The sequence below is a fragment of the Gorilla gorilla genome, chromosome 5 (genome assembly GCF_029281585.2).
Source record: "Gorilla gorilla gorilla isolate KB3781 chromosome 5, NHGRI_mGorGor1-v2.1_pri, whole genome shotgun sequence".
Lineage (NCBI taxonomy): Eukaryota > Metazoa > Chordata > Mammalia > Primates > Hominidae > Gorilla > Gorilla gorilla.
The window spans coordinates 135,846,971-135,871,370 of NC_073229.2; the positions used below are offsets into that span (position 1 = coordinate 135,846,971).

A 24,400-nucleotide genomic window follows, 5' to 3' on the forward strand; every position below is an offset into this window, starting at 1 on the left:
CTGAAACAGTTTTAATCTTTAAAGAGAGACTGTAGTAGGAAAGGGTGATTTAGAGTCCCTTTTCTTTTAATTTTAATCTTTGGCTTTCAACACACCCTTTCCTGGAGGAAAATGGATGCGCTCTACAATTCATCTCCATTTCCCTGCCAATTTGACCTGCTCCCCCTAACTATTAATCTGGGCCCCGAAGCTCCACGGTGGCTCACCAGATAAACAAAGCCGTCCCTCCCAGAAACGAGGTGGAAGCTCAGAGCTTGAAGCGACAGAATACAAATGAAGGAGCTTTTCTGCTTAGTGACTGAAGTGTACCAAACTCGGATCCGGGAAGCTTGATTACAAGCAGCACGGTTCAGGCATGCGACTCAGCTCAGCGGGAAAGCCGTGTCTGACCTCGGAGGGCAGGGCATTCTGTCGGGCAAGTCCCCTGGGGTCTCTCCCTAGACAGCCCTCAGGATGACAGACTCTCAATGTGGGCTGGGGAGGTGGGAGTTGGCATGGTCATTTTATGGCAGCACCACTGAGTTGGGAACACACTAGTCGGTGCTTAAGACAATGGCTTGCATTTTAAAGGGTTTGCTTTTCATGAAAGGATGGTTTGCTTCTCTAGCATGGGAAGAATTAGATTAAATTCAGTAATTAAAAAGGTTTTTTTTTTCTTCCCTTTCTCTCTCCTGATATTTGCTGTTCAGGTCACAGCACGCTGTGCGGGAATGGCAATGCTGTTGTTGACAGAGAACAAGAAATTCATGTGCTGACGGGGGCAGAGGGAGGGCATCTCATGGCGAGATCAGCCTTGATCTGCCACCGGATTACAGGGGCCTCAGAAGCGGCTGATTAATAATTCTGCAGGAGCCCTTGAGCTGGAAAGCTGGCGCTCTGAGTCTAATAATCCCCGGTCGTTGTAATACAAAGGAAGGACAGGAATTGAATTCACAGTTCTGGATTGTGAAATTCAAAATTCGAAAGAAACAGGGATCCACTTCTTCCTGAGTGTGTTTGTCAACCTAGCTGCCTGCTTGTTTGTGTTAAATGGCTACTGTGCTTTTTGAATGTAAAATCTGATCATATTTAATTAGTATAGGCATCTGGGATTTCTAATACACAAAGAGTTATTAAAGTAACAAATCTTTCTAAAATATGTTTTCTATGAAAGAACGTGTTAATTTATGCGGTAACAATTTTTTAACATGAAATAATTAACATGAAAACTGCAACAGTTAGTAATTCTTCGTAGTCTAATTTATACTTGAATTTTCCTCCAGACAATAATCTATTCAATTTAAACCCTCAATACTGGGAGCATTTGAACAGACACATTTTTCTTCTTCTATTTAATACATAAGCCTAAACTTACAGCAGTCTTATACAAAGACCCGAATGTTCCTATTTTTATTTACAGTCCAAAGATCCAAAGATTATGTTTCCTTGACATTTGTTTCATTAATTTTGAACTTAAAAAACAAACCAACCCAAACCATAGAGCAACCCCAGTTCCTGTCCTTCATGAGGATTCAAATCAGGAGAAAGGATGATAGAGGCAGAGCCTCCATGTGGAAGGAGCCCTGATGGGAGCGATCAGGAAAACCCAAAGTGGGGTGTGTGTGTGTGTGTGTGTGTGTATGTGTGTGTCAGAGAGAGAGAGAGAGAGAGAGAAACACAGCTATTGGCATCCATTGGATCAATAATATTATAATAATATTACTATTACTACTATTGCCAACCACCACTATCAGCTTAGTGTTGGCTTTGTGCCAACCGCTTTATGGTTATTCACAGGGAAGCCATACAATTCTATGATATAGATAATTATTATTATCCCTATTTTAAGAGGAAGAAATAAAAGCTCAGACAGGTTAAGCCACTTGTTCAAGGTCTCACAGTGAATTGGCAGCAATGCTAGGATTTATACCAAGACACTTTGATCTCATGGGTCATGCTCTTAACCAGTCCAGGCCCTGCCCTCTTTGGGAGGGGACTGAGGTGTATGTGGGAAGAAGAAAAGAGGTCAAGCTATCCAAAAAAAACCAAAAACCAAAACACAAACCAAAATAAAACAGAACAAAAAAACTCCAAAGTGTTGTGGGGAGGAGCTGGAAGAAGTGAATAATACCAACAACTTCTACTAATTGTCTTCTTGAATTCTTACGACCACCTTAAAGGTAACCAACACCAATCCTATTTTATGATGAGAAAGGTGAGGCTCAGAGGGGCCAGAACTTATGCTCTAGGAATACGGCGTCAGGATGTGAACACAGGCTTATCTAGCTCCAAAGCTCTTGTGCTTCCCATCACTCCAAAGACAATCTTGGAGTGTGCAAGGAATATCAATGCAATAAACAACCCTTTCTGGAGGTTCCTGCAGCCACAACAGCATTTGATTCCCAGAGAGAGCCATGCACATTGATGAGAGACAGCAGGAGAGCATGTCTCACAAGAGTGTGGGGGGGTTGGTGACCTTGGTTATTTCCATTGCTGTAAACAAATATTTATTAAATACTACTATGTGCTCTGTGTCTACAAGGGCCCGCTGCTAGTCTTTAAACTAAATCACTTCTATAGAGAAGCAGTAAGACCGACTCCACAGATACTCGGGAGAACTGCTCCAGCCGTGCTCATGCAGCGTGTGTGTGCTCATGTGTGCTCGTGTTGATGTGTGTATGCACATGTCTCAGTGAAAATGCTGAGAAGGCCCATCTGATATTCAGACTTCACAAGATTAAAAACAAGAGAGGCAGCGCAGAGGCAGGGATAGTTCTCAACAGAGAATGCAAATATGAGAAAACAGGCAAGTTGGCCGGAGATGAGGACAGTGGATGTGTGACTCCCAGCTGTGTCTGGGGTGGAGGGGCCCTTGGAGCATGCAGGTATATCAAAGTGGTGACTGCCCAGATCCATTGACTGGCCCAGGCTATAAAATAGGGAGACAGTATTTTTTTTCTTGAAAGATCGATTTTTTTCTCTATTTATTACTAATAGTGATTCTCTTTAAAAACTTTTTAGACTGTTTTCAAGGAAAATGTATGTCAAATACAAAAAGTTGAGGTTATAAGGATGATTTTTACATTTCACAACTCTCAAAGAACTTTTATAGATAGCCCATGTAAGTTTCACATTAATGATGTGAGGTGATCATTTTTATTACCACCATTTTACAGATGATAAAAATGAGGCTCAAAGAGCTTAAATAACTGGCCTGCGGACACCAAGCTTGTAAGTGACAGAGCTGATTCAAAGCCAGGGATCCTAACATCCAACCCCTGGTTCCTCAGTCTCACTAGGCTGCCTCACTAGCAGCTTATAGGGAAGTACAGTACTGGCAAATGACACACTAAGTGTGTATTCTCCTTTTTAAAAATATGTCCACAAAATCTGTTAGGCAGTAACTGCAATTGCTAACCTAGGTTTGCCCTGTAATTACCAATTCCACTGGAGAACATAGTCCAGAGAGACGAGGGCATGTGTGCATCACCACAGCAGCCGTATTTATAATGGCCCCAATTTGGAAATAAACCCAAATGTTCAGGAACAGTAGAATGGAGGCTCTGTGATATATTTGTACAGTGGAATACTACTCAGCCATGAAAAGAACTACTGTTCCATGCAGCAATATGGAAGGATCTCACAGACATAAGAATGGGAAAGAAGCCAGACACAAGAGTAATACTATAGGATTCATGTCTGTGATGTTCATTTACAGGCAAAACTTACCAATCTATGGTGAAAAGGGGAAAAAAGGCTACTTGTGGGGGTGGTTACTGACTGGGAGTGGGAATAAGAGGTCTTCTGGAGTGCTGGAAGTATTCTGTATCTTTATCTTTGGGGTGGATTCAGGGGCATATATGTATGTAAAAATTCATCGGGCTGCACACTTCAGATTTGTTGGTTTTACTGTATGTGTGTTATAGCTCAATAAAGAACAAAAAGGTATCCACAAAAGGAAGTTATGCTTACACACAGCCATGTCTGTCTGAACTTGTTAGGTTTAAATCAACATTAGTCGGCACTGAAAGCTCATGAAGAAAAAACTAGAGTCTGCAGAGGATTTTCCCACTGCTTCTCTCCTGCTTGTGTGATCTCTGAAGGAAGTGAGGGCTGGAGGGGCTGTGAATTTCCAGAAGCAAGGCTTGTGACATTGCCTATGTCGGGGGTCACAGGAGACAGGTGTGGTATGGACAAGAAGATGGACAGCAGACCCTTGTGGTGCCTGTGGTGAGTTCTGGAATGATTCTGGGAAGAAGGTGCAGTGGTGGGGTAGGGAGGCGGCTGTGACCAGAACTCAGGGGAGGGCTGGAAGGCTGAGGGCCCAGCTGTGGCAGTGAGACCCAGTGAGGGCACCCTGACTCATCTTTCTGGGCTTGGAGGACCAAGACAACCACCTCAAGCTCAACAGATCCAAACCCAAATGCATCCTCTTTCTCTGAAAGTAAGATCTTCCCAAGTACTCATTTCTGTTATTGGTAATGCCATTCTCACAATCACCTGCATTTGACTACTTGGGAATTATCTTTGATTCTTCTCTCCCTTTCCTGAATAGTGTTTGAGACTTTCCATGTATCTACAATCCATTCACTCATTTGTTTATTCCCCAAGAACTTAGTATTGTACCAGATATACCAACAGTAACAAGCAACATTTATCACTATGTGCTGGGTACCCTGTTAAACACTTTACATGCATTGTTTCACTTAATCTTTGCAAAAATGCATACAGCAGACAAAATGTCTTTCCATTTTACAGATGAGTAAACTGAGGTATGCAAAAGTTAAATAACTTGACTAAGGCCCCAGAACGTCAGGTGGTAGAGCTGGATTTCAAAACCAGTTCCATCTGACTTCAACAATCCCCCACGTCTTCCTCCTCATGCTTGCTGACTGTCGTGCAGTCTTAGGCTTCTTGATATCAGCTCCTAGTAAAGTCCTTTCATAGATAAGGCACTCAAATAACTGATGTTGGCATTATTTAGAGACTCTGATTGGGCAGAATTTAGCAAAGTGTTTGTAACTAAAGACGAACTATCTGCTGTAATTGGGTGAGATGTCCAGGGAATAGAGAATAAGCAATCGCCCCAAATTTCTAGTTGCTTCTAGAGTGCTGTCAGTGGAAGACCACCTCACAGGCTCAGGGCCTGGCCTTGACCTCCTCCCTGACATGGGCTGCTGCTCAGTCCTGGGTAGCTGGGGTAGTGCGAAGTAAGGAGCACAGGAAGGACTGTGGAACCCAGCTCCACACTCCAATTCTGCTTGTGCCCTATGCAATGCCACCTCATCTGCCCAAGGGGTGACAGATATTTCAGTGCACGCTGAGATGGGAAACTCACAACTGTTTTGAAAACAATTGTCATTCATGGTCCTAAAATATCTGTGTTTGGTGCATGTTTCCGAATGCCGCCTGCATTCCCATAATCAAGATGCAGCATGGCTGTGGCCTGTGGGTAACATAAAACCCGACTTGCAAATATTATTAGGCATGCGGACCAGCTGTCTGGAGGAGCTGATTAATTCCCAGCAGAAACTTCAGCACACAGCACACATGCCATCTGCAGAGTACACCAGCAGACACACACCAGGCCCTTTCTGCCTCGTAAAGCAGCCAGGGCAGGGCAGGCCCTCGGGAGGAATTTTATAAACAGCTGGGTTGACCCAGTGCTGGAAAAGGAAGGTCTCTCCAACTCCCTCATACAGACACACTAGAAGGTGCTCCTTAAAAACAGTCCCCTAAAATAAAGGGGAAAAGGGATGTATGACTAATCCTCTCTATCTTTATTTTCTGTTCTTTTAATCACTGACTTGATGAGACGTGGTCACCATAGCTTAGAATGGTAGATGCAACAGGGTCAGCCATATCTGGATTCAAATCCTGGCTCTGCTATTTTCCTAGCTGTGTGACTTTGTACAAGTTACTTAACCCCTCTGAGTCTATTCCTATTGTTTCCCTGCTTGGTCCTCACGTTTCCCCTCAGGCCTGGCACTTGGAAGGTGTTTTATAAATGGCTCTGCCACTCCCTACCCCTCTGCTGCAGGACAGCATGTCTTTTATTCTCCTGGGACATCCTGGGACCTGCCTTGCCAAGCTTCGTTTTCTCCCCGCCGGTTCAGCTCTCCAGTTCACTTACTTCTTACTTCTCTCTTTCTAGTGTTTGGCATGGATTTGAAGGTGTTTGGGAAAGGGAGGAAAGAAGAAAAATGTTTGAAGAAGGAAGGATGGGACCCTCGATTTGGAAATTAAGTAAGGAAACGCAGTACAAAGGCTACAAGAACAAGGTTGGCCTTTTGAAAGGGGCTCTGACAGCACCTGGGGACATGATGGTGCAGCTGGGCAGCCGGCAGAAGGGCAATCAGGACAGCTAATGCAGAGGAATGGCTGGGGGCCAGGCTGAGGGCAGCAGCCTGGGACCTGCTCAGGGCAGCAGCCTGATGGGAGGCGAACCAGCGAGGGTGCCAATCACCTAGGGCCACAGCCTGAGGAGCCTCACTCCAGTGAATAAGGCGTGGACTAAACCCCCAGGCCCTATTAACAGCACCCCTGCCAGCATCCTCTGGCTCCTGGCCTGGCAACCTTTTCATTTACCCATGGTTCATGAGCGTTAACCACAAACCCTGTAGAGTTCAAAGTCCAGGAAAAGGGGAAAAACTCGACTCACACACAGAAGGGTGAGCACACGGTTCTATTCTAGCCCTTTCCTTAATCAAATATTCATGTCTCACAACCTTCGCCCACTCTCCTTCTGAGTCTGAGGAGCTGGGATCTGACAGACTTGCCTCAGGATAAAGTCCCTCATTCAGGGCAAGTCTCAGATCCACTGGCACTCAGGTCCTCTCGGCTCACCTTGCCTCAAATTCACATGCACATTCCTCTCTGGACGGCCAGTGCCAATCAAAGCTGCAGTGCGCCTTTGATTAGAGATACAGCATGCCATCTGGCCCAGCACCGGGGGTGTATGTGTGTGTATAACGCACGGGCATGCTTGCTGTGTGGCCATTTGGCTCCAGGACAAGAACTGCCACGTGTTGGGGAAATTCAAACAGCTGAGCTGTCTGATCGACATGTAATTCAGCATTTGGACAGTATCGGTAGCAGCCAGGGTCTTAGTTTAACATTTTTCCTCATCACTTGAGACTGCTAAGAATGCTTCCATTCTCAGAGTCAAATGAAGGGAGAGGATAATTGGCATGAAATGAAAGAATCAAGAAGAGGAGGAACAGGGGCAAGAGAAGGAGAAGGAAAAAGAGAAAGAAAAGGACTCCAGAGCTGGCCATTATGAAATGCAGTAGAAAGCATCACCCTGTAATACATTCCAGTCACTGCTCGGCTTTGCTTGGGATGACTAGGCTTTGGTTAGAAACACCAACAATGAAAGTTCCCCCTGCCCCAGCTATAAACATTATATTCTACATGAGGAGCCTATACTCGATTGCAAACCACATACTTAATCACACACTTTTACCTGGTGACCACTTTGTCAGTATCTGGGAAGAAGGAAAATATTCCTAAAAACTCCTTTCTAGTATCTGGTGCTCTAATAGCACCTGAAAAGCTGCCCCACTGGAATGGCTGCTGAGTTGGGATATATCTTACTTAAAGGCTAATTTCTATAAATTTTTGCAGAGGGTGGGATGGTGGGGATGATGAAAGGAGGTAGAGATTTTCGAGTAACTATGCTGTTACCATCTGTAGTCTAAGTCCTCTCTCCGCTCTCCCTCTCCCTGCTCTGGACCCATAAGGATTCATCGCTGAGCTCCTGTGACCTCTACTTCTGGTTGGGTCTGGCAGAAGAACCAGAAGTGGGCTAAAGAGTGGGGTTGGGTGTGAATCCCCAGATCCATCCCTGACGTCTCTCTTTACTGAGGAGGCCCTCTCTGTGCAGTGGCCCATTCTGACTTCTTGTGCCCACTTCTCTGCCCCCTTGCCTTTGAGGCCTTAGTTCTGTTGCTGTTACAAGCTCCGAGACACTGCACCATGCCCTGTTGGCTTTCTGAAACCCTGCCTGTGCCTTTGTAAAAAATTCATTTCTTAACTTCACTAATTTGAACGTGCCTTCTGCTTTCTGCTGGGACATAGACTGATTGAATGACAAACTAAAACTTGACGATCCCTTGATTTTCCCCAGCCTTCTTTCTCCAAAAACAGAGTATTCTAGGCCTGGATGCTGTGAGGAGACCAGCATGAGCCAAGAGGACCACAGCAGCAAATACCAATACCCACCCACCCACCAAAAACCAATATCTCATCCCTCCACTGGGCCCACAACAGTCTCCCACCTGCAGAGCTGTCAAATTCCTGCCAGATCAAGGTGTCCAAACCAAGCTGAAGAATGACATTTCAAGTATTTTCTGAAGGAAGGGAAGGGAAGGAGGAAGGAAGGGCTGTGCAGTAAGTGACTGTTCTCACAGCTGTGATCAAGAGCCATTGTCATTCAAGTGCCCACCTTGTCTTGCTGTGTACTCATTGTCTTCGATCAATCGGGCCAATCCAAAGTCAGCAATCTTGCATATGAGTCCATTCCCCACTAGAATGTTTGCTGATCGCAGATCTCTATGGATATAATTCATGCGCTCGATGTAAGCCATTCCTGCAGCCACCTGTGGAAACCCAGGGAACAGGACATGTTACACCACGACCCAATGTACTTAGACACGTCATTAAATCTATGGCACGTCAAGTAACCCTGCAGGCCTACCTGTGCTGCCATGTCCACAAGATTTGGTAATTTCAGAGCTCTTCCTTCTCCATCTTTTAAGAAATCCAGTAAACTTCCTATGAACAAAACATAAAATCATTTCAATTTACTTTGAAAGATAATTCCCAACGGAGAGCTGTATTTGGTTTTCTTATTAAAAGTAATAAGGTAGTCAAATGGAATAATGCCATCCACATGGGGGGACAAAAAGGTTTATATAAAAAAGCAGGGTAGAAAAAAGTATAGGCATGGAGAAATAATAGTTTTACCTTTTAAAAACAAACAGCATTAATTCCATTTCTAGGAATAACAACATATATTTGATAAAACTAGAAGAAATGGGACTCAATCTCCCTGTATGTCATAAAGAGGAAACTATGAAGAACTGCACCTCTTCAATCCCATTCCCCAATCACCCCTGCACAAAGAATTGATGTGGGGAAAATACAGCCCAGCTGAGTGGTCCAAAACTGTGGTCTTGGGACCAACAGCTACAATAACACAAGGGAACTTGTTAGATATGCAAATTCTCAGGTCCCATCCCAGATCGAGTAAATCAGAAACTTTGAAGGTTGGGTCCAGAAACTTGGGTTTTAAGAAGGCCTACAGGTGATTCTAATAATACAAGGTAAAGTTTGAGACTCACTAGCTTAGCTTATTTACAGATTTTGAATCAAGAAAAGACAATCTGAAGAATATGGGTGGGGCAGATGGTTCTCCTTAATTAGATCATAGCCAGCCAAGCCTTAAATCAGACATCTGAAACAAAACATTGGAAGCTTCAGAGCCACTATTATAACACAGCCTAAGGAGGCTTAGAACTAACACCAAAGCAGGGATAATCATTTGCAGAAGCTGGAGGCTTATGATGGTCATCAGTGATATTTTATGCTTTAATCACAAAGTTATTTACAAAATAACCCTGGATACAAAGGACAAACAGTTTGCCAGAAAAAAAAATTCCCATTAAATTTTAAAAGAAAGTACATAGAAAAGAAAAATTACACTGGTATCCTCTGATAAACAATGTATTGCCTTTTAAGGCTGTTTCTTGTTTGGTTCATCTATTTTTCCAAAACAAAATGATCTCTGGCCTTATCCCTAACAATGCTGGTTTGATTAGAAAGACAGAGGGGTTGTGGGGGAGAGAATGTGAGAATAAATGTGGTCTCTGAAAGCATGTAATTTCATCGCCTGACGTTTAAGAAGAGAGCTGGAAATAAAAAAGATGTTGAAATGATGGAGACTAAACTTAGCTTAGAGACCAGTATCTGATATTAATTGTTTAGCCCTGCAAAAAAGAAATGTAACAAAAGCTACTACGTTCAAAATAACAGCAAACTATCAAAACCCTCCGTACCACCCCGATATTAAAAATGAATCTTTTAATTATGGAGAGGAGCTTGAATTTCTGACACACATAACATGTAAAAAGTATTTGGCATTTCATAAGGATTTGGGGCGGGGTAAACTCAAGGTTAGTCTGTTTTAAAAAATGTTTTCATTAATGAGCACATAACTGGTGGTTCCTAATGGGAATACTTGACCCAGGCAGAAACTAGAAAAGCAGCAAGTAGGAAACTTCCATTTCTCTCCCCTAAACAACCCCTTAAGGCACTGTGAGCTGGAGACAGGAGAGGTGTTGCCCAACCTTTGTTCATATACTCGGTGACGATGTAGATGGGCTCCTCAGACACCACTGCATAGAGCTGGACCAGCTTGTCGTGCTTCAGCTTCTTCATGATCTGCGCTTCCTCAAGGAATGATTCGGGGGACATTGTGCCTGGTTTAAGAGTCTTTATGGCTACTTTTGTGTTTCCATTCCAGGTACCTACAAACATCCCAGAATATGAAGTCAAACCAAAGATCTTCTTTTGATGGAAAAAGGTTTTGACCACCAGCTATTTGCATAAGATTAGATTTTAAATTTAAAACACTTAATACAGTTTTTGTTGAACAAAGACATTCAATTGCAAGGACTCTGTCAAGTATTTTAACAGAAAAAATGAGTTTATTTGTGGTTATGGCTAAGATGGCTATATTAAGATTTATAACTCATTAAAATTTTTTTAAATTTTGATATATTACCACTCTCTCTTTTTTTGGCTCAGTCATATGATTACACATTTATACCAAAAGCTCTGCACTGGTGTTTACAGTGATGAAAGTCCAGGGGTTGGAACAGGCCTGGCCATCTAATAGCTGTCCCTTAGGGAGTACAGTGTGCATGGAAGAAATTAGATTATTTAAGTTTACGGGGTGTGCCATTTAAAAATATGGCACCACATGAGGATGTCTGGAAATTACCTCTAGACTTTCAATGTCTGCAATGGACAAGCTACTTGACTGAGTCCTTGCACAGGTGTGCCAAGCATGCTGATAAGCACTGGCAAGGAGCTCACAGTCTGCTTGCCAATACTTCAACCAGGTAAGGCAAATTCCTCAGCTTTACTGATGGCTAGCCACAAGAACAATGGCTTCTATCAGGTAGGTAGACAGGGGAAATTAAACAGCAGCTGAGAGGGAACAGAAATATTTAAATTTAGCATGTTAAAAAAAAATCTAGCAAATCTGAAGGCAAGGCCTGGATTATGATTGTCCTCAGTTACCTCATCTGTAAAATATAGGAATGGAACTGGATTATCTTTTGGGTCTCTTTCAGCCCCAGCATTAAAAAAACAAAACCACACCTAGGTTCTATGTGTATTCCATTATTAGACCTATGACGCTTAAGAATAACTTTATAAAGGGGAAGAAATCTGCTAATTTAGATTATTTTCTATTTGAAAAAGAAAACTGGTTTAAATTAAGATTTTTATATTTAATATAACTGACTTTGGAATTTAAGGATTCTGTAAATTGGAGTTCTTATTGTCCTGTTAAAGACATGGTTCATACAATTACAACATGCAACCTACAAAATATAAATAATGAAAAAACAAGTGGCTTAAAGAAAAGTTCATTTAAACTTCATAAAATATCTGCCCACTAAGCATTCATGGGAAATTTGACAATTTATAAGTGATCTTTGCTATTTAAGAGTCAGCACCCAAAATTCTAAATACATTAAGATCTTCCTCTGTAATACAAACTTCGTTAATTACACAGACATCCATCCCAATTCTGATGGGCATGTTGTCTTGTGTTTATTGGAAAACAAAATGTGAACAGTATATGTAATGATTTAAAGTTGATATTTGTAAAATTTGAAAATAAATTTTCTAATAGGGTCCAATTCTCTGTGATTGTGTGAGTAATTTGACTAAAATCCTCTATTATTAGAGGGTGAATGAGGAAGAAGGAGGTCATATATTTTACGATACTCGAGATTAAGTCCAGAGAGAGATGGACACAATAATGTGGATTTATTAAACTAGCTAACTCATACATATATATGTGTATGTCTGTCTACTACCTATTTATCCACCTAACATACCTACATACATCTTTGTAGTACTTATCACTTGCTGGGCTATGTTTTAAGTGCTTTAACTGTATTAACTCTTTTTTTTTCTTTTCTTGAGACGGAGTTTCGCTTTTGTTGCCCAGGCTGGAGTGCAATGGTGCGATCTCCGCTCACCGCAACCTCCACCTCCCAGGTTCAAGCAATTCTCCTGCCTCAGCCTCCTGAGTAGCTGGGATTACAGGCATGTACCACCATGCCCAGCTAATTTTGTATTTTTAGTAGAGGCAGGGTTTCTCCATGCTGATCAGGCTGGTCTCAAACTCCTGACCTCAGGTGATCTGCCTGCCTTGGCCTCCCAAAGTGCTGGGATTACAGGTGTGAGCCACTGTGCCCGGCCACCTGTATTAACTCTTTTAATGCAGACCACACCTAAAGATCTATACCCACACATAGCAAAGGGTACTGATAGATATTGTTTTTAATGAGTTCTGAGGAAGGAAGATGGAGGATTCCATAAGTATTAATATTGTTTTACTGAAACATGTTTTTGAGTGGGGCCTAAATCCATGAATTGTTTCTAAGCAAAGCTGTAACTGACCCAAAAGGGCTATAAAAGAAATTACAAAGGCCCAGTGCAGCCAGCCTTATCAATGACAATCAAATAAAGAGAAGTATGTATCTCTACTGAATATCTACTATCTGCAAGGGACTTTAAACATATTAACCCATGTAATCCTAAAAATAATCCTTTAAATAAGTATCATTCCAGCCAGGCGTGGTGGCTCACGCCTGTAATCCCAGCACTTTGGGAGGATGAGGCTGGCAGACCACCAGGTCAGGAGATCGAGACCATTCTGGCCAACATGGTGAAACTCCGTCTCTACTAAAAATACAAAAATTAGCTGGGCGTGGTGGCAGGCACCTGTAATCCCAGCTACTCGGGAGGCTGAGGCAGGAGAATCACTCGAACCTGGGAGGTGGAGGTTGCAGTGAGCCAATATCGTGCCACTGCACTCCAGCCTAGTGATAGAGCAAGACTCCGTCTCAACAACAATAAAAAAGTATCATTCCAATTTTACAGATGAAAAAACTGAGGCTTAAAGGAGTTAAATATGCCCCTTGTTCATGGTTAATTAGCTAGTAAGGATTCAAACCCAGGCCCATTGAGCAAAACGCCTATGGTCTTTCTTATGGCTGCCCATATACAGTATCTTACCTTCCCATTTCTTAGGAAGAGGAAACACCAGATTCATAGTGTACTGGTTTCCTGTTCTGCGGGTGCCTTAATTAACCACATGAAGTAGGACAGATGAGCACAGCAAGGTATCAGCATATTCTGAAAATCTGGATGGCCTGTGCCCGTCTAGTTATCCAGGTTAAGTGTCTTTGTCCCAACGGCTGTGTGTACATTTTTGTTCAAAACCATCCTTTTAATCGGCTTTGAGATGCAGCCAAAACAAAATGTGCCCTCTGCCTTACCAAGCCACACTTCAGCGAAACACCCCTGACCCAGCTTCTTCTCCAGACACAACGAACGACGTGCAACTTCCCAAGCATCTTTAGCCAATCCAGAAGTTTGTGGGGTACAACTCGATGCAATCACAGTTAAGTTAAAACACAAACCATCAGCTTTCTCTACAGGAAAGGGAATTAATAAAGAAAACACAGTCCTTATAATCCATAATTATGCATGCACTAGGAAAGATGGAAGGTGACTTGCCCGTTAGGATGACACCCAACAAATATTTGCTTTTGGAAATGAAGAGCAAGATATTTTATGGCAGCTGGAACATTCCTTGGACCATTTGCTGGTTTATGAATTGACAGTCATGTAGTAGTACAACTTGAGCCATTTGCCAATTTTGCCCACTTACTATCTTTTTTTTTTTTTTTAGGAATTCCAGAATGTTAAAACCAAAACTGAAATTATTATTCCCCACTATTACTAATTCAAACTTTCTTCCCGGTCACGCAGTCTTTATTTTCACCTTCCATCTTTGGTGTTTGGGATCTTCCAAACGGGGAAGCTAATAAGAGAGTAATTGAGTCTCAGCATACCCATCCATACTTCCCCAAACTGCCCATTTCCCAGTCTCTTGATCAACTGCAGGGATTCTCGAGGGATTTCCCAGACATCTTTGGTTTTGACAGACAGATCGGTAAGCCTTGGCATCCCTTTGTGACAGGGAACTACTAGGCGGCAGCAGAGACCTGCAGCTCTCTCTGATGGAGCAGGGCAGGGGCAGGAGAGGGAGAGAAGAGCAGAACACATGTAATGACAACACTCATAAGTGTAAACCCACACTAGCGGCGCACAGTGCTCCTCAAACAGTGCTACTACACCAGCAGACGACCACACACATCGTGGAACACTAGCAGCACACAGCGCTCCTTAAACAGCGCTACACCAGCAGACGACCACACACACGGTGGAAGATCAGACGCCACACACGGAAACATTTTCATTGGAGGTAGAAGAGAGAACGTTTTAAATTTAGACTACTCCATGAGCCCAGGTACGATACAGTCTATACATAGACATACACGCAGACTGCTTTGGTTTCTGTACTCACTGAGCAAGAAAAATGTTTTCAGCTCAACGTGCTAATAACATGTTTTTGAGAATGCTGAAAATATCCTTACTAATTTCAAAAAGTGGTTTTGGATTAGAGAATGTCAATATGACTGTTCTTCCCCACCTTTAGTATCTAGATTACCCAGGGGATTAGGGATCTCTCTATATGACTATACTTAAAATTATAACTTCAGTGAAGGATCCTTCTATAGAACATTAAACTGTTATAAACTAGTAAGGCTGAAGATTATAACTGGTGGGGAAAAAAAGAAGTAACTTTTTTTAGTGATTTCTTTGCTTTCTAACTGATTCCATTCCACCAAGTCAGATACTCCTGGGCTGCTTCTTGGATATTTTCCATTAAAAAAAAAAACAACCTTTTAACAGTCTTCGATGTATAATTTAGGTGTCTGGTTTGAAAGGAGAAAGAATGGAAACTAAAATTCACAGAAATTCAAGATGTGAAAGAATGTATTCTTTATAAAAAAAGAAGAAAGGAAAAAGTAGTTATCACTCAGAGGTTTTTATTCTTTCTTTGTCTTCTTTCCTTCTTTCTCTTCTTTTTTAAAAAGAATATAACCTTTTAGAATCTGGCAGTGCTAAGGGGAACTTAAATGCCAAGTAAAAATCAGTCAGGCGAAAAAAGGTAACAAAGAATAAGAAATCAGGGAGTGACAAAAGCTGACAGAGCCTGCCTTGTGAGGTGGACAGACCTCCCGCTCCCTCCTGGCAGCCCCCGGACCCAGGGAAAGCAGATGTGCTGCTGGGCTGTAACTTGCTTTTTACTCCTTTCTTTTTGATGGAATCAGGCTCTGAGATGTTTAGGTAGGAAATTATTTATGTGTCAGCATTTCAAAGGCATTTTATTGTGTGAGAGAGAAAGAGGGACGAGGGAAAGCCAATATAAAAACAAGTCTAACGTGAGATGGATTTTTTTTCCCCGAGATTAAAAAAAGTGTCTATTGTTCATATCCCCTCTTTCCTTCCAGCTTTACGATGTTATTAAGGTGCCCTTTCGAACACAGTATTTTCAAATGATCCAAACCCTGGGGATCCTGCTGATGTTTGGCTGTAATGAAATATATTTCAGCATTTGAAAAATCCTTACAGCATGCAGGCATTTTGAGTATATCACTTAAGCTCAGGGAGATATTTTGTTCCATTTCTCCCAAATGTTTCATTAGAATCCACATAAACCGAGTTAGCCAATGCCATAATCAACTAGTACTGCAAGTGCTGTTAATATTTTCTATTGTTCATTAGTGCAAGGGATCAACAGACATTTCTTATTGTCATTTTCGAAAGATTGCTTTTTCATGCCAAAAATTATACATACATATTTCAATGATTGTGCACAGAGCAATAGTAGAGGTAAATCATATACTATTTTTGAGTCTTGCCTTTGTCCTGGAGAACAATAGAAAATGGAGAAATGGGTCACACAAAAAAACATCTCTAGGCTTAATAGGATATAGACATGTGTCTATACATGTGCACCTATATCTATAGGCACATGTGAACATGTATTATATAGTGGCATATAATACTTGCTAATCTAGGAAAGAAAGCAACCATTTTAACAATTGCACATAAAACCACAGTCTTTGATAAAATGTATAAACTCCATATCTAATAATTACATGTTTTCAGAAACAACAAAATAATGGTGATATCTGGGTGTTAGGACAGAAACTGATGTATGTTTTAAAAGTTTAATTTAACACAATAGACGTAATAGATCTAAGAGCTGTGGGTCGTGTAAGTCTAAGCCTAGTTAGGAAACAGCAGTATTGGTGGGGAACATGATAAATGGCTTGCATGAGAATGAAATGTATGTGCAGCTATTCCTGCAACAGTGCTGAGGGTAAAGTGATAGTGGAAACACAATATTCCTTGCAGGAGTCCCCATGTAAGCGCCCTCCGAGAGACTGCTTTCTCACATGCAACGCGGGGAATGGGAAAAGACAACTTGAAGATGAAAAAACAAACAACTTTTAAAATTTAACCTATTGCTTTCTACTTGGGAAACAAAAATATTATAGAATCTTCGGACAAACATGTGGAACTAATAATAACAACAGTAGAACAATAGCAATAGAACCTATACAGCCAAGCCCCACCATAAAGGGCTGACAAAGAAAACATACTCTATAAGTGATTTTGTACATATTAGTTTTACCCCTTTCCACTTTCCTGCTCTGGGCCTATCCACTCCCTCCAGCATCCAAATGGTTAGTAGGTAGTTAGAATTAAGGTTACCTGAGTAATGTTGTACAAGCTGCTGAAGTGTTTCAAACTGGGCCCGGGTGGTAATGTAGTATCCACCATTGTCAAGTTTGCGAATTTTATAATGTTTGACATGGTCTCCTTTCATATCATCCCAATCACGGATGGAAAGTGAATAGGCACCTGGTAAACATGGAAAGCATTAGCAGCTCCAATCATTTAGAGTATCAGCTTGCTTTTTAGGCCTCATTTTCTTGACTCTGATTAATAATTACCAAGGATGCACACACACATGTACACACACACAGCATCTCCACTCAGTAACAGGAAGAAGATGCTTCTTGATGTTCTGCAAATGTCAGAATATATTAGCAATAAAATGATTCTGCCCTTGAGACTGAAAGCTTCCTGGACATTTTTCTTAAACACACTGTTCAGTACCCCTTGTTGCGTAATACAGCGTAGACTCAATTCCAACACTCCTTCCCCCCAAGGGTAAAGAAGGACCACGATGAATGGCTGAGCTTGCTTCCCTTGTCTTCTCTACCCAGGGGCATACTGGGAGGCAGCGGCAGCATGTGCAAAAGAAATCTAAGGCTTGTTTCTCTAGAAGTGAGCTTCAAGCTTCTGCTTTACAACACTTTCTACAGGAATGGATAATCTGGCGAATTAAGCTAGAGGCCACTACTCTTTTCTTCCTTGACCTGTCTCCTCTTGTGGGTTGTAAGGAGTTGTTAAATAATGAAAAGTCCAACAGTTGGAGGAAGAGAAGTGAAGTCCTCAGTTATTTAAAAAACAAAAGGAAAGCAAAAACAACCTGTATGACTGGCACCTGAGGAAATAAGAGTTTCAGAAAATCAAAATTCTAAAGGACTTCTGAAAATTCTATGATCTTGTGTGCCTGGAGCAGTGAAGCTGCCTCCAGCCCGTTTCAGGAGGAAGGTCTTGATTTGGGGCCTCTGTAGTTCTTTTGGTGCTGTCTGCAGTTTTAGAGCCTGGAGGGAAGACTGAAAACAGGACTCCACTCACAAGGCAGGGAGGATATGTGCCATTTAAAAATCCTTGTACATTAGAAATAAGCCTTTCATCCCCTCTGACTAATCCACAGATTTGAATGACAAGCCAACTTCTTCAACTCGTTATCTTACCTTTGGTGGTTTCACTCTCGCGGATAAGAAAGGTACCTCTTGGGTTTCCAAAGGACAATAGCTGTCGCTCAGCATCTTTTCGGCCAAGTTTTCCAAAGTACCACCTTTAAATTAGATCAAGGAAAGAAAATACTTTGTAATAGTCATTTACAAAATGCAAGAGCATAGGCTTTTTTTTTTGCCCATGAATTCCCCTCACCTCCAATTTAGTCCTTAGCCTTTCCCTGGATGTATTTTTTTCTAGCTTAATTCAGTTCCTTTTCAATCTATCCTGGATCCTATCCCTAATTCATCTCTTTCACTCTTTAAAAAAAATCAGATTTGAGTTGTGGGTTGTTTTCCTCCCCTCCAGACATGACCAGAACTGGTTTGTGTTAAAACTGCCATCTGTATGCAAAAAACCAGAAATCTAAGACCTTGATTTGAAATGGTAACTGCAGGAGACCCTTTCCACACTTATCTAAAGACTCTAGTCTGGGCACGGTGGCTCATACCTGTAATCCCAGCACTTTGGGAGGCCGAGGCGGGCAGATCACCTGAGGTCAGGAGTTTGAGATCAGCCTGGCCAACATGGTGAAACCCCAGCTCTACTAAAAATACAAAAATTAGCTTGGTGTGGTGGTGGGCACCTGTAATCCCAGGTACTCGGGAGGCTGAGGCAGGAGAATCACTTGAACCTGGGAGGCCCAGGCTGCAGTGAGCTTAGATTGTGCCATAGTATTCCAGCCTGGGTGACAGAGCAAAGCCGTGTCTCAAAACAAAACAAAACAAAAAAAACAAACGCCAGGCATGGTGGCTCATGCCTGTAATCCTAGCGCTTTGGGAGGCCAAGGTGGGTGGATCATGAGGTCAGGAGATGGAGACAATCCTGGCTAACATGGTGAAACCCCATCTCCACTAAAAATACAAAAAATTAGCTGGGTGTGGTGGCATGCACCTGTAATCCCAGCTACTCGGGAGGCTCAGGCAGGAGAATTGCTTGAATCTGGAAGGTGGAGGTTGCAGTGAGCCAGGATTGCGCCACTGCACTCCAGCCTGGGCAACAGAGCGAGACTCTGTCTCAAAACAAAAAATAAATAAAAAAACAAAACTCTTGAATCTCTTGATATCTAAGCATTATTGTAACTGCTGGGAAATAACAAAACATAGTCTTAATGTATATGAAGATAATCAAGCATTAAAAAAAGTCAGATTAGATAGATATGATATGAATAAAGGAATAGTATTTTCAATAACTTCCTCCCTATAAGAATTCTGAGAAAAACGCCCATGAGTACTTACTTGTATTTTGTTTTCCTCCCCTAGGTGTGTGAGGACTTGGATAAGTAAAGGCATTTATTTACCAAGCACCTGGATTGTGATCTGTGTTCATCATCTTCTTTTTTTTTTTTTTTTTTCTTGAGACAGGGTCTCACTCTGTCACCCAGGCTGGAGTGCAGTGGCATAATCATAGCTCACTGCAGCCTTGACCTCCCCAGGCTCAAGCAATCTTCCTACCTCAGCCTCCTGGGACTAAAGGTGCACATCACCACACCTGCTAACTAAAAAAATTTTTTTTGTAGAAGCTAAGAGCGGTGGCTCATGATTGTAATTCCAGCACTTTGGGAGGCTGAGGCAGGCAGATCACTTGAGGTCTGGAGTTCGAGGCCACCCTGGCCAACACGGTGAAATCCCAACTCTACTGAAAATACAAAAATTAGCTGGGCATGGTGGCATGTGCCTGTAATCTCAGCTATTCGGGAGGCTGGGGCACGAGAATTTCTTGAACCAGGGATGTGGAGGTTGCAGTGAGCCGAGACAGGGCCACTGCACTCTAGCCTGGGGACAGAGTGAGACTGTCTCCCTATGTTGCCCAGCATGGTCTCAAACTCCTGGGCTCAAGTGATCCTCTCGCCCTGGCCTCCCAAGTGCTGGGATTACAGGAGGGAGCCATCACGGTGGACCCTGTACATCTTTTCTTTGGCACAACTGTAAGAACTGGTTACTGTACACCTTTGAGATCTGTGCCCAGTCAAAAAGCATGCCCTTAAAATGACTTGGTGTTGCAGATATTTCAATATATTATCCCTGAAGAAACTAATGATACTCTGTGCCACTTTAGGAGGCATCACATTAAGTCACCTCAAGACTTTTGTTATTTGCCTTATATCCTCCCCCTGCACTTTCAAGCCTTACCCAAGCCTGGCAATTAGTTACTATTTCAGCACTAGGTGCTGAATGAGCAGCAGGTGCCCCCAAAACCCAAGGGAGAATGCTGGAGCATTCAATTGGAATCTGTGTGTGGGAACCATTTTTAGAATATTTAACTGTGAAAGAATCCAGATTCTAAAATGAAATTTCAATTCATTATGCTTGAATATAGGTATCATGAGTTCACTGTCAAATTCTTTTGTGAATTAAGTTTCCCTGAAGAAAAGAGACATGGCGTATTAGCTCCTCAGTGACTTTCAGAAACACCAAAATGTGCAACAATCCTTAATCTAGCATTAGGTGGCGTAAAGACTAGTACGTCAATTATTTGTGAGAAATGGCTTTCTGGGTTTGTACCAATAACCCAATTAGAATGCCATGTAAAACAGTGGTGAAAAAGGAATTGTTAGAACAATGGATTGCACCAAAACAATAGTGTTTTAAGATAATGATAGTTAATTGCATATGTAAAACCGAAGGCATTATTTTAAAAAATAATATTCTTTAAAAACAAAATATTTAAAAAGTTGACCACTATAAAAATAACTTAAATATATAGCTGACAAATTCCCAGTTAAATCAGGGTAATGCTACATTTTGGTGGTACTTTTTATTCTGAAAGAACGCAAAGATGTTTGCAAATCTGCCCTAAAATACAAATTAAATACAAATACCTTGATTCACTGATGATGAAACACAGTCACTAGGAGAAAGAAACAACTAAGAACCACTGAGTATTTGAGAGTGGGAAACAAAACAGATCCTCTTAGAGGAAATACAAAGGAATTAAAGAACAGAACAATCCAACTGGGGATTTGGCTAGGGTGTGGAGTCTAATCCCTCTTGCACTACTTAAACAAATCCATGGTGAAATTAAATATCAGAGCCAAAGGTTGGGCTTGGTGACTGACTTTTCTCAACTTCCTTTCTAGAGAGGCAAGACCCAAGGTGTCAGGAGGAGGCCAAGTTCCTGCATTTGGGAAATCATGGCTCCATCTCTCCTTCCCTCAGGGCTGGCAAACAGCCACTGGCAGTTCTTCCCCTTGGGAGTGCCCATTAATCCCCACGGGTCAGAAGAAGGGAGAAAGGTTATCCCTTTTAGATCCCTTCAGCCTACTGAACACCTTCCTAAACTGCTACCAGTTGAATAGTTGGGCCAAATAACTGCTCGTCACTGTTTACTACCAAAGAAGCCAACTGAGGTTCCAAATCACTGTAGTATTTCCCAAGTTGGGGGGACACACTGTATGTGAGTCACTTTTACCGGGCATAGAAGGTGTCTTTTCAGCACTCTTTTAATATTTCTGATCACACTTAGGAGAAAAATCAGTTTAATCTTTGGCAATTACTTGCTACTCTCCCCTCTCTCTCCCCAACAGAGGGAGTGGACTGCGGGCTTAGAAACTTGAGTTGGCAATAATATATGCTCTAGCTAGCATTTCATATTTTTATGGCTACTTTTAATCTATGACAAGTTTTACTGGCTTTTCATTTAGGGTATTGATAGAAAGTTTTCTTTCAAAATAAGTGAGCAGGCTTCAAGAGAAACATTAAGTTAATAACAGTGCAAGTATTACACAGGGTAAAAACCGGGGCAGAAAGCCTGAAAAACTCAGCCTTAATCACTGCTGTGAATTTCTTCTCCCTCCTGCCCAATGCTGATGGCATTTTATTGTGGCAATCAACTTTTAAAATCAAGTAGTTAAGTGAAAACAAAATGAAACATACTCTTCTGCCTGGATAGAGTCAACTGGAGCCACATAATTGCTGGGAATGTAACCTGTCTCTCCAGTTGTCAAGGAGCGGGCTTCCCACCAATCTCCTTCCCTGTAAATAAAAAAGAAAAGTAAATATGTTGACCATTTCAACAGCTTGCAGTTAGAGACTCACTGTGGTCTGAAGTGTATAACTGTCACCTAATCATCCTGCCACCCGATTTCTCCAACCTATTCCTTTACTCTGAACTCCAACATAGTCCCCCTGTGAAGGTCAGAAGGTTCCAGTTCGAGTCAGCCATGAGATGAACCCACGGTTGTCTCTTGCCTTATTTGTGAATTAAGAATGTGGAATCCTGGCCATGAGAGGTCTCTCTTGGTAGGGGGCATTTTGCTTGGTTAGTGTCCTTAACTTGGATGGACGGAAAAGGAATCCAGCCTCAGCCTAATTAAGCAGAACATGTTAGCTGCAGATCATCTGGGAAGGGAAGCTTTTTAGGAGGTCTGAGGTCAATCTGAGCTGCACAGTACTGCTTCCCTATTGTAAGCACCCCTCTCTTTCAAGTTCAAATCATGACATTAGAAATGTTAACATCTTAACATTGGGAGGTTAGGAGGTCTGATGAGGGATGAAGGCATGCTCTAAACACGTGCCTGGCTTGCTCTCAAAAAGATGGGGAGACACCTCTCTGCAGGTAGAATGATGCTACAGTAGGATCACCTTCCCCAGGCATTTTCAGTCTGAAATGATTCCATCAAATGTCCAGAGCACTGGCCTGAGGCTCATGGGCAAGGGGTGAGGATGCGAATGGTTGCGTGTGCTCGCACAGGGGAAGCATAGAAACTCGGCAAGGGAGTGAGATTTTTAGTCACGCCACTTTGTACTGCCTTAGGCTCCATGCCACAGCACGGCAGTGTGGTATCAATCTGGGGAGCTCTCAGGGGAGGTGAAAGGGGAGCTTGTAGCTACTCTCATCTTACAGCCAGTGAGTACATTAAGCAGTTCAAGTTCATCTGCTTAGATTCACACAGGGCTACCTGTGACAAAGAGCAGGAACAGAGTGTGTACCTCTTCCCATTAACATCGGGGAGGCCATGGATGTGGCGCTGTGGCTCTGACATCCACTGAGTATCTGCAGAACCTTCCACCAGCCTGCAGTCAACGACATGATTGCCCTCAAGCAAATCAGACCTCCCAGCAAATCTGATCTCCTGGGGCTCAGCACCTTCTTTTCCTCCTTTTTTGGTCCTTGGAGGCAGCAAGCAAAACTCCAGGCATTTTTAAAAAAATCATTCTTTTGGCTGGGTTCTGTGTCAAAGCTTTCAGCCAGGGGAAAAAAAAAAATCTGTTGGCTTTTGGCCATGGTAAAGATGCTCCCTAGACAGATTTAATCAGGTAGAGAATAATCAGCCTCCACATTAAACTCAAGCATTACTCCAGAGGCTGCTCTCTAAAGCTGGACTCTCTGAGCAAGGTGAGCAGTGAGCAACGCCTCCAGATATGATTTAATAGAGCAACAGAACAAAGGTGACCAGCCAGCGTGTGCTGGGGGTGCTGCTGTGGGAAAATGTTTGGTGGCATAAGTAATAGAATAGCCCACAAAAAAACCAAGGTGCCAGCAAAGGTTTTTAAAACCTTATGCTTTAATTTAGTTTCCTAATCTCTCCTTTTTACCCTATTACAAATCCAGCAAAAGTACAGTACTCATATTCAGAAAGTTCTTTATTCATAAAATTTAGTTCATGTCTAGATTTATTCATAATCTTAAATTTAGTTCATGTCTAGATCTTTGTTAGGAAATAGTTACACATACTGAAGAATATAGGTACAGTATATATGAACCCCGTGAACCCACTGCCCAACTTAAGAGCTAGATCGTTACCAACTGGGTGGGATCTGCACTGTGCTGCTCCCCTATTGTAAGCACCCCTCTCTTTGAGGTTCAAATCATGACATTAAAAATGTTAACAGTTTGTACTGGTCTCATTTCTATGCCTTCCAAAAGGAATACATACAGTTGTAAGGACATCATCTAAGAACATATGTGGAAGTTTATTTTTTTCTTTAAACACTGTACGTGTTTAAGGAAATGGCTTTGGAGACATAATCTTCACTTTAATATAGTGACAAGGTTTACTGCTCTGAAGTTCCACTAGATGGAGACATTTCATCATTAAAAATAACAATACCCAGCTCTTCCCCCTCCACCCTCTCCCGCCCAGCCTGGGAAATGCTCCAAAATGGCGGGGAAAAAATTAAGTGCTTGTAGCAGAGGCTTATTGTTTTTTAATGCAAGATAACCTTCATCAAGTTAGTTCTAATTGAATTAAATTAAGAAAAAAATGGCTAGCATCAATTTTAGGGTATCTGAGACTGTCAATGGGGGCGGGAAGCCAATACATTTTGCTGCAGGTTGGGACAAGCCCAGCCTTATTCAGGTGATCTGGCATTAATGAAGTCAT

At 42.1% G+C, this 24,400-nt stretch overlaps 1 protein-coding gene across 5 annotated transcripts in view; it reads right to left on the reverse strand.

The window, feature by feature from the left end:
- FYN (FYN proto-oncogene, Src family tyrosine kinase) overlaps positions 1–24,400 on the reverse strand; it is a 213,434-nt gene that overhangs the window by 24,683 nt on the left and 164,351 nt on the right. For 4 of the 5 annotated variants that reach the window (XM_063707212.1, XM_031012108.2, XM_063707215.1 and 1 more), the window contains 7 exons: positions 21,951–22,049; positions 18,033–18,136; positions 16,918–17,067; positions 14,142–14,306; positions 10,329–10,508; positions 8,678–8,754; positions 8,426–8,579 (listed from right to left, as the gene is read on the reverse strand). In XM_063707212.1, coding sequence (XP_063563282.1) covers positions 8,426–8,579; positions 8,678–8,754; positions 10,329–10,508; positions 14,142–14,306; positions 16,918–17,067; positions 18,033–18,136; positions 21,951–22,049 — 929 coding nt within the window. Of the gene's footprint in view, positions 1–8,425; positions 8,580–8,677; positions 8,755–10,328; positions 10,509–13,562; positions 13,719–14,141; positions 14,307–16,917; positions 17,068–18,032; positions 18,137–21,950; positions 22,050–24,400 lie in introns of all 5 variants that reach the window. The other variant, XM_063707214.1, reaches the window with a different exon arrangement.